Source organism: Nanorana parkeri, unplaced genomic scaffold (assembly GCF_000935625.1).
Source record: "Nanorana parkeri isolate BGI_ZX_2015 unplaced genomic scaffold, ASM93562v1 scaffold426, whole genome shotgun sequence".
NCBI lineage: Eukaryota > Metazoa > Chordata > Amphibia > Anura > Dicroglossidae > Nanorana > Nanorana parkeri.
Genome location: NW_017306694.1, coordinates 140,960 through 154,575, shown reverse-complemented (window position 1 = coordinate 154,575; position 13,616 = coordinate 140,960). Strand labels below are relative to the sequence as shown.

The window sequence follows — 13,616 nt, the reverse complement described above, 5'->3', positions numbered from 1 at the left end:
TATAGATATATATATATAATTTATATAAATTATATATTGTGTCTAAATTGTTAGTGATACGATCCTACATTTTGAATAAATATAATAAATAACATTCTATACTGTATATACAACATGTATAATTTAATAATCCCCTTTGTATGTTTTGGTGGATCACTATTGATTATGTGGATTTGATTGGTCTGGGAACGTTGTGACCGTTGGCTATATGACACCTTTTGGCCCTCGTCAGGTTACAAGTTGTTACAATGTTTGTTTATGGCTGAGGCTTTGCCACAATCTTCAAGTTTCAGGTTATGCGCAGAACTGCGCTGGTGGCTCAGTCCAGATGCTTCCAGAATTGACATCTGTGATCAGAGGAGAGATATTTCGATATTTTTAGTATTTTAGGTGTGGACTGTCAGACTACAAATGGCTGATTCCAGCAGTTAAAGTGACAGACGCAGTGGAGGGGGCCGTCAGGGCTTGTTCACATCTCCAGACCGGTTCTGGATGTGTTTCCGCATACACGGGCATGCACATTTTTGATGCAACCTGGTGCCTTTTTCTTTATGAAAAAAAATGGTTTTGCTTGGTTTTAAGTGCATTTTGGGGCATTCTGGGGTGTTAATATGCATTTTTGCAGTGCGAAAAAAGCATGCTGCTGTACTTCTTCAAAAAAGCTCTGCAACTGGAACCCTATTAGAATGGGCGGGGGGGGGGTTTGGCCCTTGGGCTTTTAGAGTGGCCTCAGGTGGGCCCCCCTTTAGAGTGGATTTGGGGGACTTAAAGTGGACACGTTGACCCTCACCTTATATCTTGTTACAATGTACAGTCTGATCACTAAGGGAGGTGAGACTGAGAAAATGCTTCCTCCTGCTTGCAGCAGACTAATAACATTGTCTCAGCCGTCTCAGCCTAAGCAAAGTCACTGACTGGAGATCTAGGATGTTTTCTTAATGATAAAAGATGGAGCTGTTCTGGAAAATGATACTGTTGCTGTATATTGGAACATGTCAGGAATTGATTCATGCAGATTTGTAAAGTTAAATACTGGTCCGCTTTAAAACCAGAGAAACTAGTAGTGAACTGAGCAGCCATTTTGTAGTAGTCCGTGTATCAGTCTTAAAGGGTGACATTGGAATTCCCCCTCATAGATGACCTCTGGGGTCCCCCAGACTTTCCTCTCCGCTGGGATATTGTAGGAAACTCTCATTAATTCACCACATTGTTTCCACTTAGATTTTCTTGAAGACAACAAACTGAGAGTAATGCGGTTTGTTCCTCTCAGTTTGTCCACTTGATTTTAAACAGTTACAGATTTGGAGTAATCTCGGTCTGACGACGTTCCGTTTTGTTTGAGCTCTTTATCATCTGCTGCTTCCTAGAGGGTATTAATTGGTGGAAGGGATGTCAGCGGCGGATTCCTGGCAGGGACACCATGTTTACACATTTGAACGACTGGGATGCACACAGACTCCAAGGACAACTTCCCTCTTCATCTCCTGAAGAAGCGCTATCTAGTGCGAAACGTTGAGAAAATCAAGCTCCTCCATCATCTTCCATTATATAAATCATGTTATGTAATTATGAACTTTTCAATCATGCTTTTTCAATCATGTTCAATTGCACAAGAATTCTGATTGTCATCTACATATGAATGAATTTAATCAATGTGGAGTGAGTTTATAGGGGAATCATGTTGTCAATTTTATCAATTCTATTTGCTTTTTAATCAATTAAAATATACTTTTTCAAGAAATTCTTGGTGTGCAAGTTGTCAGTCGGCTGCCTAAAAAACCCCAACTTTTCTGACTTTTCGATATACGACTCTCAGGGGTGTTGGCATCCTAAGCCTTGATCCAGGTCACTGTCTTTTCAAATCAACTTGATCTATCCGTGCAGAGAGCCGTGACTGTCACTCACGGCTCCCTGCAAGGATTCCCCCCTCCCCTGTCCGATCCTCCAGCGCTGACTGGCGGGATGGACGGGGGAGGGGGCGGGTACAGCTGGCTCTGTCTCCGGATAGGCAGAGCCAGCTGTCACTCACGCAGCTGGGTGGATCCAGACAGAATTGTCGGGATCCGTTACGGCTGCGGCGCCTCAGTATACCGCGAGCTGTAGCTAGCGGTATACTGAGCTTTGGGTGACTGGAGGACGCTAGTTTGTGTCCTCCCGTTACCCTGAGGAGAACTATTGAGAAAAGCCCTGACCTCATAGTTCTCCTTTAATTGTTCAATTTGTTAGCTCATAGGAGACGTCTCTGGCAATCGGCCGACCATCTGCTTTCATGTTTCATTCAGAACCCAATTTGTGTTGATTTTTTTTCAATTCCTACACACTTTCAATTTAGTATTTTAATCGAATTACAAAGTAACTTTTTGTTTGAATCCCCATGGTATTATTTTCTATCATCCAGAATTATCTTCCTGCAGACTTCAGTTTGTAATCAGGATCTTTGAGGGCTTGTTCACACCAAGCGCGTTCCAGGAGCAGAGCAGAGCAGTTACAGACCGGATCAAAACTGCGTCCAATGTATTCCAATGGTATTTTGGGTTCTAGTTCACATTTATAGATGAGGGGTTAGTATGTTAGTACATGTTAGAACAATAACAAGGTATCCTTGCATACCGCATTACTCTCATATTTCTAATCTTAATTATATATACTTATTTAGTTTTTTTCAGTGGTATGATTTAGTGGTGACATTTATTAGTGCCCCCCCAGTTTTGACTGTGGTATCTTATGTGCCCCCCCTATATATTGTTCCTAGAGTCGCCACTGTCTGGAACGCATGCAAACACACCAAAAACGCATGCAAACGCACTGGAATGCACTGAAAGCCCATTTTAAACTAAATATATATAGATATTTTTGACCAAAAACAGCCTGGAACGCATCGAAAACGCGTCAAAAAACGCCGTTATAACACACTGCACTGCGTGTGCAGAAACGCATGCAAATCTGGTCTGCATTTGGTGTGAACAAGCCCTTAGAATCCCTGTCCCATTGCTCCTGTATCTGGAGCACTGCCTGTCCTAGATATTTGAACAGAACCTGTTGCCATATTATAGGCAGCCTGTTGAGTCAATCAAAGGGCCATAAGGTACATGTAGAGGTATACGGTCAGTACAGAGAGGTAATAGGACAGAATAGAGAGGTATAGGGTTGGTGTAGAGGTATAGGGACAAAGTAACGAGGTGAAGGGTCAGTAACGAGTCAGTGTAGGGAGGGGTAGAGAGCTATAGGTAGGGTTGCCACCTGTCCAGGAATCACCCGGTCAGTCCGGGTCTTGAATGCTGTGTCCGGGTTTCATGCCAGCTGAAAGCCGGACACAAGATATCAGGCAGACAGGGGAAACTAAAATTAAGATAAGGGCTACTGGGCCCCCACTGAAAATAGTCTCAACTGTGATATTTACATTTGAATGGGAGGCACTATTTACATATGAACAAGCCTCGACTCATTCTCCCCCAAAAATGTCAGCTCGTCGCTAGAGTGTTCAGGTTTCGCTTGAAGAAAAGGTGGCAACCCTAGGTATAGGGTCAGTAAAGAGTCAGTGTAGGGAAGGGCAGAGAGGTATAGGGTCAGTAAAGAGTCAGTGTAGGGAAGGGCAGAGAGGTATAGGGTCAGTAAAGAGTCAGTGTAGGGAAGGGCAGAGAGGTATAGGGTCAGTAAAGAGTCAGTGTAGGGAAGGGTAGATAGGTATAGGGTCAGTAAAGAGTCAGTGTAGGGAAGGGTAGAAAGGTATAGGGTCAGTAACGAGTCAGCGTAATGAGGTATAGGGCATGTAAAGAGTCAGTGTAGGGAAGGGTAGAGAGGTATAGGGTCAGTGTAGGGAAGGGTAGATAGGTATAGGGTCAGTACAGAGAGGTATTAGGATAGAGAAGAGATGTATAGGGTTGGTATAGAGGTAAAGGGTTAGTAAAGGGTCAGTGTAGGATCAGGGTAGAGAAGTATAGGGTCAGTACAAAGAGGTATTGGGACAGAGTAGAGAGATATAGGGTCAATAAAGAGTAAGAGTAGGGCAGTGTAGAGTGGTATAGGGTCAAGGAGTTATAGGTTCCCCATAGAGAGGTATAGGGTTAATTAATTAGATATACAGCCGGTGTAGCGGTATAGAGACCAAATAGAGATATATAGGGAAAAGATAGAATGGTATAGGATCAGTAAAAGGTCAGAATAGAGAGGTATAGGGTCAATGTAGAGGTATAGGGTCAGTACAGAGAGGTATTGGGCCTGTACAGAGAGGAATAGCGTCAGTGTAGAAAAGGTTTAAGGTCAGTGCAGGGTCAGGATAAGGAGGTAAATGGCCTGCATTAGACATGTGCACTGCCAAAAAATTTGTTTAGTTTCGTTTCGTTTTAAATTCGGATTTGTGTTATTTCGTTTTTCAGGATTCGGGTGTGAAAGTCAATTCGGATTCGGAATTCGGATTCGGACGAAATTCGGTAGCGTTAGTACGAACGTTTGTTTTGTTTTCTGTTCTTATTCGTTTCTTATTTTTCTCCTTCTCTCCTTCTCCTTCTCTAATGTCACTTTGCTCCAACGAACGAAACGAATAAGAAACGAATAAGAACAGGAAACGAACGTTCGTACTAACGCTACCGAATTTCGGAAATGGAAATTCGGATTCGTTTGCATTCGTTATGTCTGTAATTCGGAATTCGGATACATCCGAATGTCCGAATTTCCGAAAATTCGTCCGAATTTCGATTCGGAACGAAACTAATCGCACATGTCTAGCCTGCATAGAGAGGTTTAGGGTCAGTGTAGGGTTAGCGCAGAGTGGTATGAGTTTCTGGTAGTTCAGGATTGAGCGGGATACTCCAGGGTCAGCATTGAAGTACATTGTGGGTTGGTGTTGAGCCGGCTTGTTTGTGTGGATCAATATTGGTTATTTGTGGTGTCTTTTGATGGAATGTGGCATCCCCAGAAATGGTTTTAGGTTTACTGCACTGGTCATATATGTGTAGAGTATTGTGTATCCTAAAACAAAAGGGAGTCTTGCAGAGGGCAACAATGATCTGTTTAGGGTTCCCATGCTGTTGGTTCATCTCTTCAACACTTGTTACATTCTGTATGTTTTACAGGGAGACATGAGTCTGTCCTTCTGTGGGAACGACACAAACACCACGTACAATGTGAATAATGGGGTTCTGAACAATATCTGCTTCCTGGATGCCTTGAACCTTGTCCCCCATGTCTTCCTGCTCTTCATCACCTTTCCCATCCTCTTCATTGGTGAGTCAAACCTCTACCCATAAGCAGCCAAGTTGTTATATGTGCGCACAGTGAAGCCTCATTGGTTAGGTCAGGTCACATGCATCCCTTTGGAAAATTAGGGCAGCTAACATATAATTATTTATTAGAGTGCCTTTTGTGGGATGGAGTATGTATGCTGGTAGTGGTCAGTTGTGGGATCTAGGAGGTTAGTATAGATTTGATATAAGCTCCATTGTTGCCAGTGTAGAGGTATAGGGACCAAATACAGATATATAGGGACAAAGTAGAGAAATATAGGGTCAGTAAAGGGACAGTGTAGTGTCAGAATAGAGAGGTATCCGGTCAATTTAGAGGTAGGGGGTCAGTAGAGAGAGGTATTGGGACAGAGTAAAGAGGTATAGGGTCAGTAAAGGGTCCATGTAGAGTCAGAATAGAGAGGTATCCGGTCAATTTAGAGGTAGGGGGTCAGTAGAGAGAGGTATTGGGACAAGGTAGAGAGGTATAGGGTCAGTAAAGGGTCAGCATGGGGGCAGGTTAAAGTGGTATAAGGTCAATGTAGAGGTATAGGGTCAATACAGGAGGTATTGGGACTGAGTAGAGAGGTATGGGTTCAGTAAATAGTCAGCATAGGGCAGCGTAGAGAGGTATAGGGTCAATGTAGAGATATAGGATCAGGACAGAGAGGTACTGCATAGGGTTACTGAATTAAATATAGAGGCAGTGTAGATGTATAGGGACCAAATAGAGATATATAGGGACCAAGCAGAGCAGTATTGGGTCAGTAAAGGAACAGTGTAGAGTCAGTATAGGGAAGTATAGGGGTCAATGTAGAGGTATAGAGTCAGTACAGAGAGGTATTGGGACAGACTAGAGAGGTAAAGGGTCAGTAAAGGGTTAGTATAGGGCAGGGTAGCAATGTATAAGGTCAATGTAGAAAGTTAATTAGAAAGTGGTTAGTGAATTAGATAAAGAGCCGGTGTAGAGGGGTAGGGACCAAATAGAGATGTATAGGGACAAAGTAGAGCAGTAGAAGGTCAGTGTAGGGTACAAATAGTGAAGTATAAGGTTAATGTAGAGGTATAGGGTCAGTACAGAGGGGTATTGGGCCTGTATAGAGAGGAATAGGGTCAGAGTAGAAAAGGTTTAGGGTCAATGTAGGGTCAGGATAAATAGGTAAATGGCCTGCATAGAGGCGTTTAGGGTCAATGTAGGGTTAGTGCAGAGTGGTATGAGGTTCTGGAAGTTCAGGATTGAGTAGGATACTCCAGGGTCAGCAGTGAAGTGCATTGTGGGTTGGTATTGAGCCGGTTTGTCTGTCTGGGTCAATCTTGGTTATTTAGGGTGTCTCTTTTGATTGATGTTTTGGATTTTCTCAGGTTGGGGAAGTCAGAGCTCCAAGGTTCAGATCCATCACAACACTTGGCTGCATTTTCCTGGACACAACCTGCGATGGATACTGACCTTCATTCTCCTCTTTGTCCATGTATGCGAAATCGCGGAGGGCATCGTCTCAGACACGTAAGTCCACTCTAGTCCCATACACATCATTGTGGAAGTTCTCCTTATGGGTATGTGCAGGGGTGCGCAGCCTATTGCATTAGTGTGTGCACAACAAAAGTACAAACACACACGTGTATATCTGTATGTGTGTGTGTGTGTATAAGTATAGGGTTGCACAGATACCAAGTACAGTACTCGGTACAAGTATGAGTACATGTACCGATACTTTTGATCTCCAAGACTCGACTAGAGAAAAATTCAAAAATTAGGAGGCAGCTGTCATTTGTAAGGAGCACACGGAGCGCCTGGGATTTGTAGATCTCTGTTTTAATGTACGATTTTGTTTTTATAAATATAAATAAAAGGATGCACCGATACCAGTTTTGCGAGTACGAGTACTGGTACTTGCCGAGTACTTACAAGTACGAGTACTGATACATTTTTGTTTATTGTCATGTGACAGTTTTTCTAAAACAATACAGACTAATGATTTCGGGACAGTGGTGGAGCGCCAGAGCCCGGTCCCAGCTGCAACCGCTGCAACCCTGGTAGTTCTCATGAAAATGCCAAGTATCTGCACTGGTACTCAAAAAATATCTGTGCATCCCTAGCATATACACAAATCTGAGGCATCAACTTCAACTGTCCCTTACCTCTTCCAGCAGGGGTGCAATAATGAAGCAGGGAAGCCGCAGCCACGCTCCCTTGCTGCTTCCCAGGCACCAAGGTCTGCAGCTGTTATGTGAGGAATGTAAGTGGCATGTGCTGCTGTGCTGAGCCAGTCACAGAGAAATCTTTGTGATCTCTCCACCGGCTTAGTGACTAAAACACGGCACCCACTGTTGCGGTATCGGTGTTGTGCGTGGGATGATTAGGGTGTGCCCAGACACACCTGGCGAACCCTGTGCGCACGCCTATGTGTATGTCTATCCCACAGCCAACGTACAATCCATGCCAGGTGTACCATACCATTCATACTGTGGATCAAGTCATATACATGTGATGTATACCTGCCAAGAAATGTGTAATGCTCCCCCACAACCCTGCTCTGCTTTATAACTGTATAGCCCTCCAGATGCGGCACTGCAAGACTCTCACAGCCACAGGCATGACTTCCAGAGGCAGATGCATGATGAGAGTTGTAGTTTCACCACAGCTGGAGGGCCAAAGTTTGGCTACCCCTACTGCATAGTATTAGGAGGTGACAACACTCTTCAGCACCTACAATTCTGCAGATTCTGTGCCCCTGCTCCGCACTGGAGACACCCACCCTGTATTCCCTTCCTCCTGTAAGTTCATCCACTTATGACTAGACATGTGCAGGGCAAAAAAAATAGTTTCGGACGAAACAAATTAAAATGAAAAACATTTTCATTAGTTTCATCAATGGAAACAAATTTTAATTCTGTTTCGGATTCGGAGGCAACGAGCCTCCAAATCCAAAACCACACTAAGAAACTGCAGAACGACTGTATCGGCCTCAAGCGCGTTCTGCGCATGCGCACCGCCATTTTGGAATATATCTTGGTATACACCAAACAGGCATCACCCGAATATGTGGGCGCCGCCATCTGGGTGTATACCAAGATATACTCCAAAACGGCAGCGTGCATGCGCAGAACACGCTGGCGGCTGATCTGGCCCCCGCTCGTTCTGCAAACAACGTCACCCATGACGTTGTGTCTTGTGACGTTATGCACCCTGCCTCCAACATGGCGGCAGGCATGTGCAGAACGCGCCGGTCGCCAATAAGGAATTTTTATATGCCCGAATATCGTTTTAGTATATTTGGGCATATAAAAAATGTGTTATTTCGAATTCGAACGAACGGCCGAATCAATGGAATTTTCGTTGATTTGCAGGTTCGTCAGAATCTGAATGCACATGTCTACTTCTGTCCGGACCTCCTGCCCATCGGCTGAGGAAAAGCCACTCCCGCTGTAAGCCTAATTTTAGTTTTCCAATGATTAGAGACAGCTCAGTTATTATCAGTTTATGTAAAATATAGACATTTAGTACATAATGTATGTATTGGTGGTCCCTGTGACTGATAAAAACTTCATAAAACCTTTCTTGCAGGAAAATGGAGTCATGGCACTTACACCTCTTCATGCCGGCCATTGTGGGATTCATCGCAGCAACAACATCCATCATCTATTACCACAATATCGAGACCTCCAACTTCCCCAAACTTCTGTTAGGTAAGAAGAATCCACTGCAGGGAATCTGTAGATTGCAAGGGTTAACAGAAGGCCTGGTGAAGTGACTAGAGGGTGCAGAGATGAGTAAAGTGCAGGAAACCAGGCGGTGCTGAGACTAAAGACTGTCTTCTTCTGCTCTCGTCTCCTCCTACACTTGTACCCGAGAAGACCCCCCTAGAGATTGTGTTACAGTATTTTCTGCCATGTTCCAGAAATGTGATTTCTCAATACTCTTATGAAACGTGATCTATCGCACCAGTCGCTGGAGGAGAATCATTACACACGCTCGTCTTGAATGTTTGGATTGGGGCCAGTCTCTGAGTTATTTGGGGTAGTCTTGGCCCCGTACAACCACTTAATTGGTTCTCTGTGGACCCAACTTGTAAATACAATGGAAACTGTAACATGTGTGGCCAGCTTAAGTCTTTATTGGAGTGTCAGTCCCATGAGGAATTTAATTAATATCTGAAAAATATAGATACTGAGGTGTCTGCCCACTCCTCTTCTCTGCTGTTCGTTCTCTCCTTTCCCCTCCTTCTGCTCTTCCTTCTCTTTCCTCCTCTTCTTTACCTTCTCTTCTCTCCTCTAATCCTCTTTTTTCTGGTCTCCATCCTCTCCTTTCCTCTACCCCACCTTATTTTATTTGCTTTACCTCTCTCTTCTCCTCTTCCCTCATATCTATCGTTTTGTTTTCTTTCCTTTGCCCTCTCTTCTCCCTTCTCCTCTTCCCTCATTTCTCTTCTCTCCTCTTCCCTCCCATGCCCTCATTTTTCTCCTGTGCCTTTTCTTCTCCTCTCTTCTGCCTTCCCTTCTCTCCTGTCCTCTTTCCTGCACTCCCTTTTCTCCCTCCTTTCTGCCTTTCACTCTCTCATCTTCTTTGTCTTCCATTCACTCCTCTCCTTTTCCCTCTCTTCTCTTACCTCCCTTCACTCCTCTTCTCTCTCTGCTCTCCTACTCCCTCTCTGCTCTCCCCTGCCATCACTTACCTCCTTTCCTTCTCTTCTCCTCTTCCCCCTCTGTTCTCCTCTTCCCTCTCTGTTCTCCTCTTCCCTCTCTGTTCTCCTCTTCCCTCTCTGCTCTCCTCTTCCCTCTCTGTTCTCCTCTTCCCTCTCTGCTCTCCTCTTCCCTCTCTGTCCTCCTCTTCTCTCTCTGCTCTCCTCTTCCCTCTCCGCTCTCCCCTGCCCTCACTTCCCTCCTTACCCCTCTCTTCTCCTCTTCCCTCTCTGTTCTCCTCTTCCCTCTCTGCTCTCCCCTGCCCTCACTTCCCTCCTGTACTCCTCTTCCCTCTCTGTACTCCTCTTCCCTCTCTGTTTTACTCTTCCCTCTTTGCTCCCTTCTTCCTTCTCTGCTGCACAAAATTATTATTTCCAAATGATGATTTTAAAATGAAAATAATGATGATGTCCGTTTAGGGTTGGGCTCCTCATTGACTTTTCAGTAATGCGTTTAGCGGTCACCCTTTTAAACCCCCGTACTGTATTCCTCATGTCACCACTATTGCTTTGTCTTAACTTCCTTTTAATTTTAACCTTCGCAAAAAGTTATGAATTCTGCGCTTATCATGTACCAGGGCAGCTTTGATTGTCCTCTGAACCAATGCATACCGGCTGATATTTGTGTCATGCAGCTCTCTTACTCTACTGGGTCTTGGCTTTCATCTCCAAAACGATCAAGCTGGTGAAGTATTCTCAGAACGGGATTGGTCTGACTCAGCTGCGGTTTTGCATCACCGGGATAATGGTCATCCTGTACGGTCTGCTCATGGCGGTGGAGGTCAATGTTATTCGGGTGCGGGTATGTTAGTCTTTGTCTTCTGTGTGCCTTCTGTCTCTGTGACGGAACACATCTAATCTCTCGTTTTATTCCCTCGTCTTGTAGAAATACGTCTTCTTCATGAACCCCAGAAAGGTGAAGCCCCCAGAAGATCTCCAAGATTTAGGGGTGCGGTTCCTCCAGCCGTTTGTGAACTTACTTTCCAAAGCTACATACTGGTGGATGAATCCGCTGATCATCTCGGCCCACAAGAGGCCTATCGATCTGAAGGCAATTGGGAAGTTACCCATTGCCATGAGGGCGCTCACCAACTACGTCAGCTTGAAGGAGGCCTATGATGACCTGAAGGTATGAAGATTATTGGTGGTTTCTGGGTGCTATCAGTGGTGCGCTTCAAAGTTTGAGCCCCGCAGCAGTTCAGGTATTCACAATTTCACCATGTTTTGAGCACCCATTAGGTGGGACGAATCAGGTGGATTGGGCCATGGGTCATGTCAGGGTACAGCTCTGTATGGGTCTCCCTCTGCAAGTCATGCCTGCAGCTTTGAGAGTCTTGCAATGCCTTATGAGACTTGTTGTTTCACCACATCTGGAGGGCTATACAGTTATATAGTACAGTAGGGGTGTGGAGGAGGATTATACATTTCCTGTATATGACTTGATCCACAGTATGAATGGTATGGTACACCTGGCATGGATTGTACGTTGGCTGTGTGATAGACATACAAATAGGCGTGCGCACAGGGTGTGCCAGGTGTGCCTGGGCACGCCCTAATCACCCCACACACAACACTGAAACCACAACAATGGTGCTGTGTTTTTAGTCACTGAGCTGATGGAGAGATCACAAAGATCTCTCTGTGATCGGCTCAGCACAGCAGCACATGCCACTTACATTCTTCACATAACATCCGCAGACCTCGGTGCCTGCTTCATTACTGCACCCCTGCTGGCAGAGGTAAGGGACAGTTGAAGAGATGGAAATCCAGGATGCCAGTTCAGCAATGGAGCTTGTTTGAATGTAATGTAACACCACATTATGGCCACTAGATGCAGCTGGGGGAGAAATTAATTCTTCTTCTCTATGCTCCTCATCTCCATCTAGTGGCCCTAATATGGTATTTTACTAATATTATGTTCGACCTGAAAAGAAAAAAATACACTAAGAACGTTCATTTTTGCCTCTATTCACACAAAACCAACATGCGCTGAGATTATTCGGGCGAATGGCCCTGTGAAATGTTTAAAAATAGACCCCATAGTAAATGTGCCGATCACAGTTTGCACAGCTCGGCCTTTTCACCTGTGTTGTAAACATGTTGTTAATCTGTTTTATTCCAAATACATAAGATTGCACAATTGTGATGCATAAGCCAACCTGCTCTGCATTTTCAAAGTGTTCTCCTTCCGAGCTGTTGCAGAGCCTTCTTAATATAAGATAGATGTGTCGTTCTCATTTTCACATGCTCATTTCCCCATTGGGATTGTAATGTTTCATATACAGATTTGTGAGCATTTCCTCTTTTAGCTGTCTGTACACCAGGCAGTGCAGTCAGAACTCTTGCTGAACGGATCCGATTTTTTTTTTTTAGGGATTCTTCCTGTTTTGTGTTTTGCTGCCAATATAGTGACTATTCCAGGGACATTTCTTGACACTAATCATCAAGTGTTCTTGTTAGAAACAAGCAGAGTGTTTCCGAGCAACAAGAATCCCCGGCGTCCGTCACACAAATCCTGCTCAGTGTGCTGGAAAATGTTTGGCATTCCGGACCCCGAGGATGCCGCGTTTGTGGGATTCCTAATGGCAGTCGGTCACATTGCTGCAGTAATTCCTTCACCGAGCAAGTGACAGTTATAATGGAGGGAAGACGGGAAGCAGCTTCTGGAGAAATGAAAATGTCTGAACTTTTGTCATGTCAGACAAAATGTCAGCAGCGTGTGCAGACTGCATTCTATATCATGGAATTTGTATATTTCCCCTTCGTGGTGACATATTCCAGCACCACTGTCTGCGTTCTCTGCATCCCCCGGACTGAACTCCTATTCGGCAGCCATTCATATTCAAAATGTTCCCTTCAACCACTGCAACGGTACAGTATGTACACAGGATTTGTCAGGCTCCTTATCTCCTGGGCTGGATTTACTCTCTCTGCTGCCCCAATGCCAGGTTCCTCAATGCGCCCCCCTCTATGCAGGCTGCATACAAGTGATCTCCGACCTCGACAAGATTACTTATACAAAACAAGCAGCGGCTTCCCGGCTGAACATTTAGCCCTGCTTGCCCAAAGCAGAACTGAGGGCCCGTTCACACCAGTTGCAGTGCGTTCCGGCCAGATTCTGGACGGAACGCACTGCATAGCATTGCGGCCGGCTCACTTTTTTGCCGGGCAGGAAGGGGTGTGGCAGGCCATTGAGGTGAATGGCACAGAACTGGGCACCGTAGCCACGCCCTCCGACCGCAATGCGATCGCCCGCACGGGTTCGCAAGGCACATTGTGCCTGCAGTCCAGTCCGGTGCGATCAAAATGCTGCACGGGCCCTAAATGTAGAAAATAGCTACCTGCCCGGCGCCTGGAACTGCATATCCCAGGCCTCGGGAGATAGGAATTCCACACCCCTGCTGCCCCTCTACTCCCTGCCGCCCCCAGGGCCGGGCCTCGGTTGGCCTTTTGGGAATCCGGCCCTGCCTGCTTCTATATCTATGTATCCCTGCTGCCTGCACACAGCTTGAGGTCCTATCACAGGCATCCCCTGCAATGGCCTTGTGTACTGGGGTTGTCACGCTGGTCAACACTCTTGCAGTAAGTGCTGCTGGGAGTGCGGCTTTCCTGATCACAACACGCAGACAGCCGCGTAGGCAACATTTCCATGTTAGCATTTGTTGTGAAGGATTTCAGCAGGTGCATTGGCATATCCTACAAAAGATTCGGACAAGCA

The 13,616-nt window shown here is 45.3% G+C and overlaps 1 protein-coding gene across 1 annotated transcript in view; it reads left to right on the top strand.

The window, feature by feature from the left end:
* The window catches only part of ABCC9 (ATP binding cassette subfamily C member 9), an 81,052-nt gene that overhangs the window by 3,613 nt on the left and 63,823 nt on the right, over positions 1 to 13,616 (top strand). Inside the window, exons 2-6 of the mRNA XM_018560013.1 lie at positions 5,073 to 5,223; positions 6,582 to 6,723; positions 8,785 to 8,906; positions 10,534 to 10,700; positions 10,785 to 11,027. Coding sequence (XP_018415515.1) covers positions 5,079 to 5,223; positions 6,582 to 6,723; positions 8,785 to 8,906; positions 10,534 to 10,700; positions 10,785 to 11,027 — 819 coding nt within the window. The 5' untranslated portion in view covers positions 5,073 to 5,078. The remainder of the gene's footprint in view (positions 1 to 5,072; positions 5,224 to 6,581; positions 6,724 to 8,784; positions 8,907 to 10,533; positions 10,701 to 10,784; positions 11,028 to 13,616) is intronic.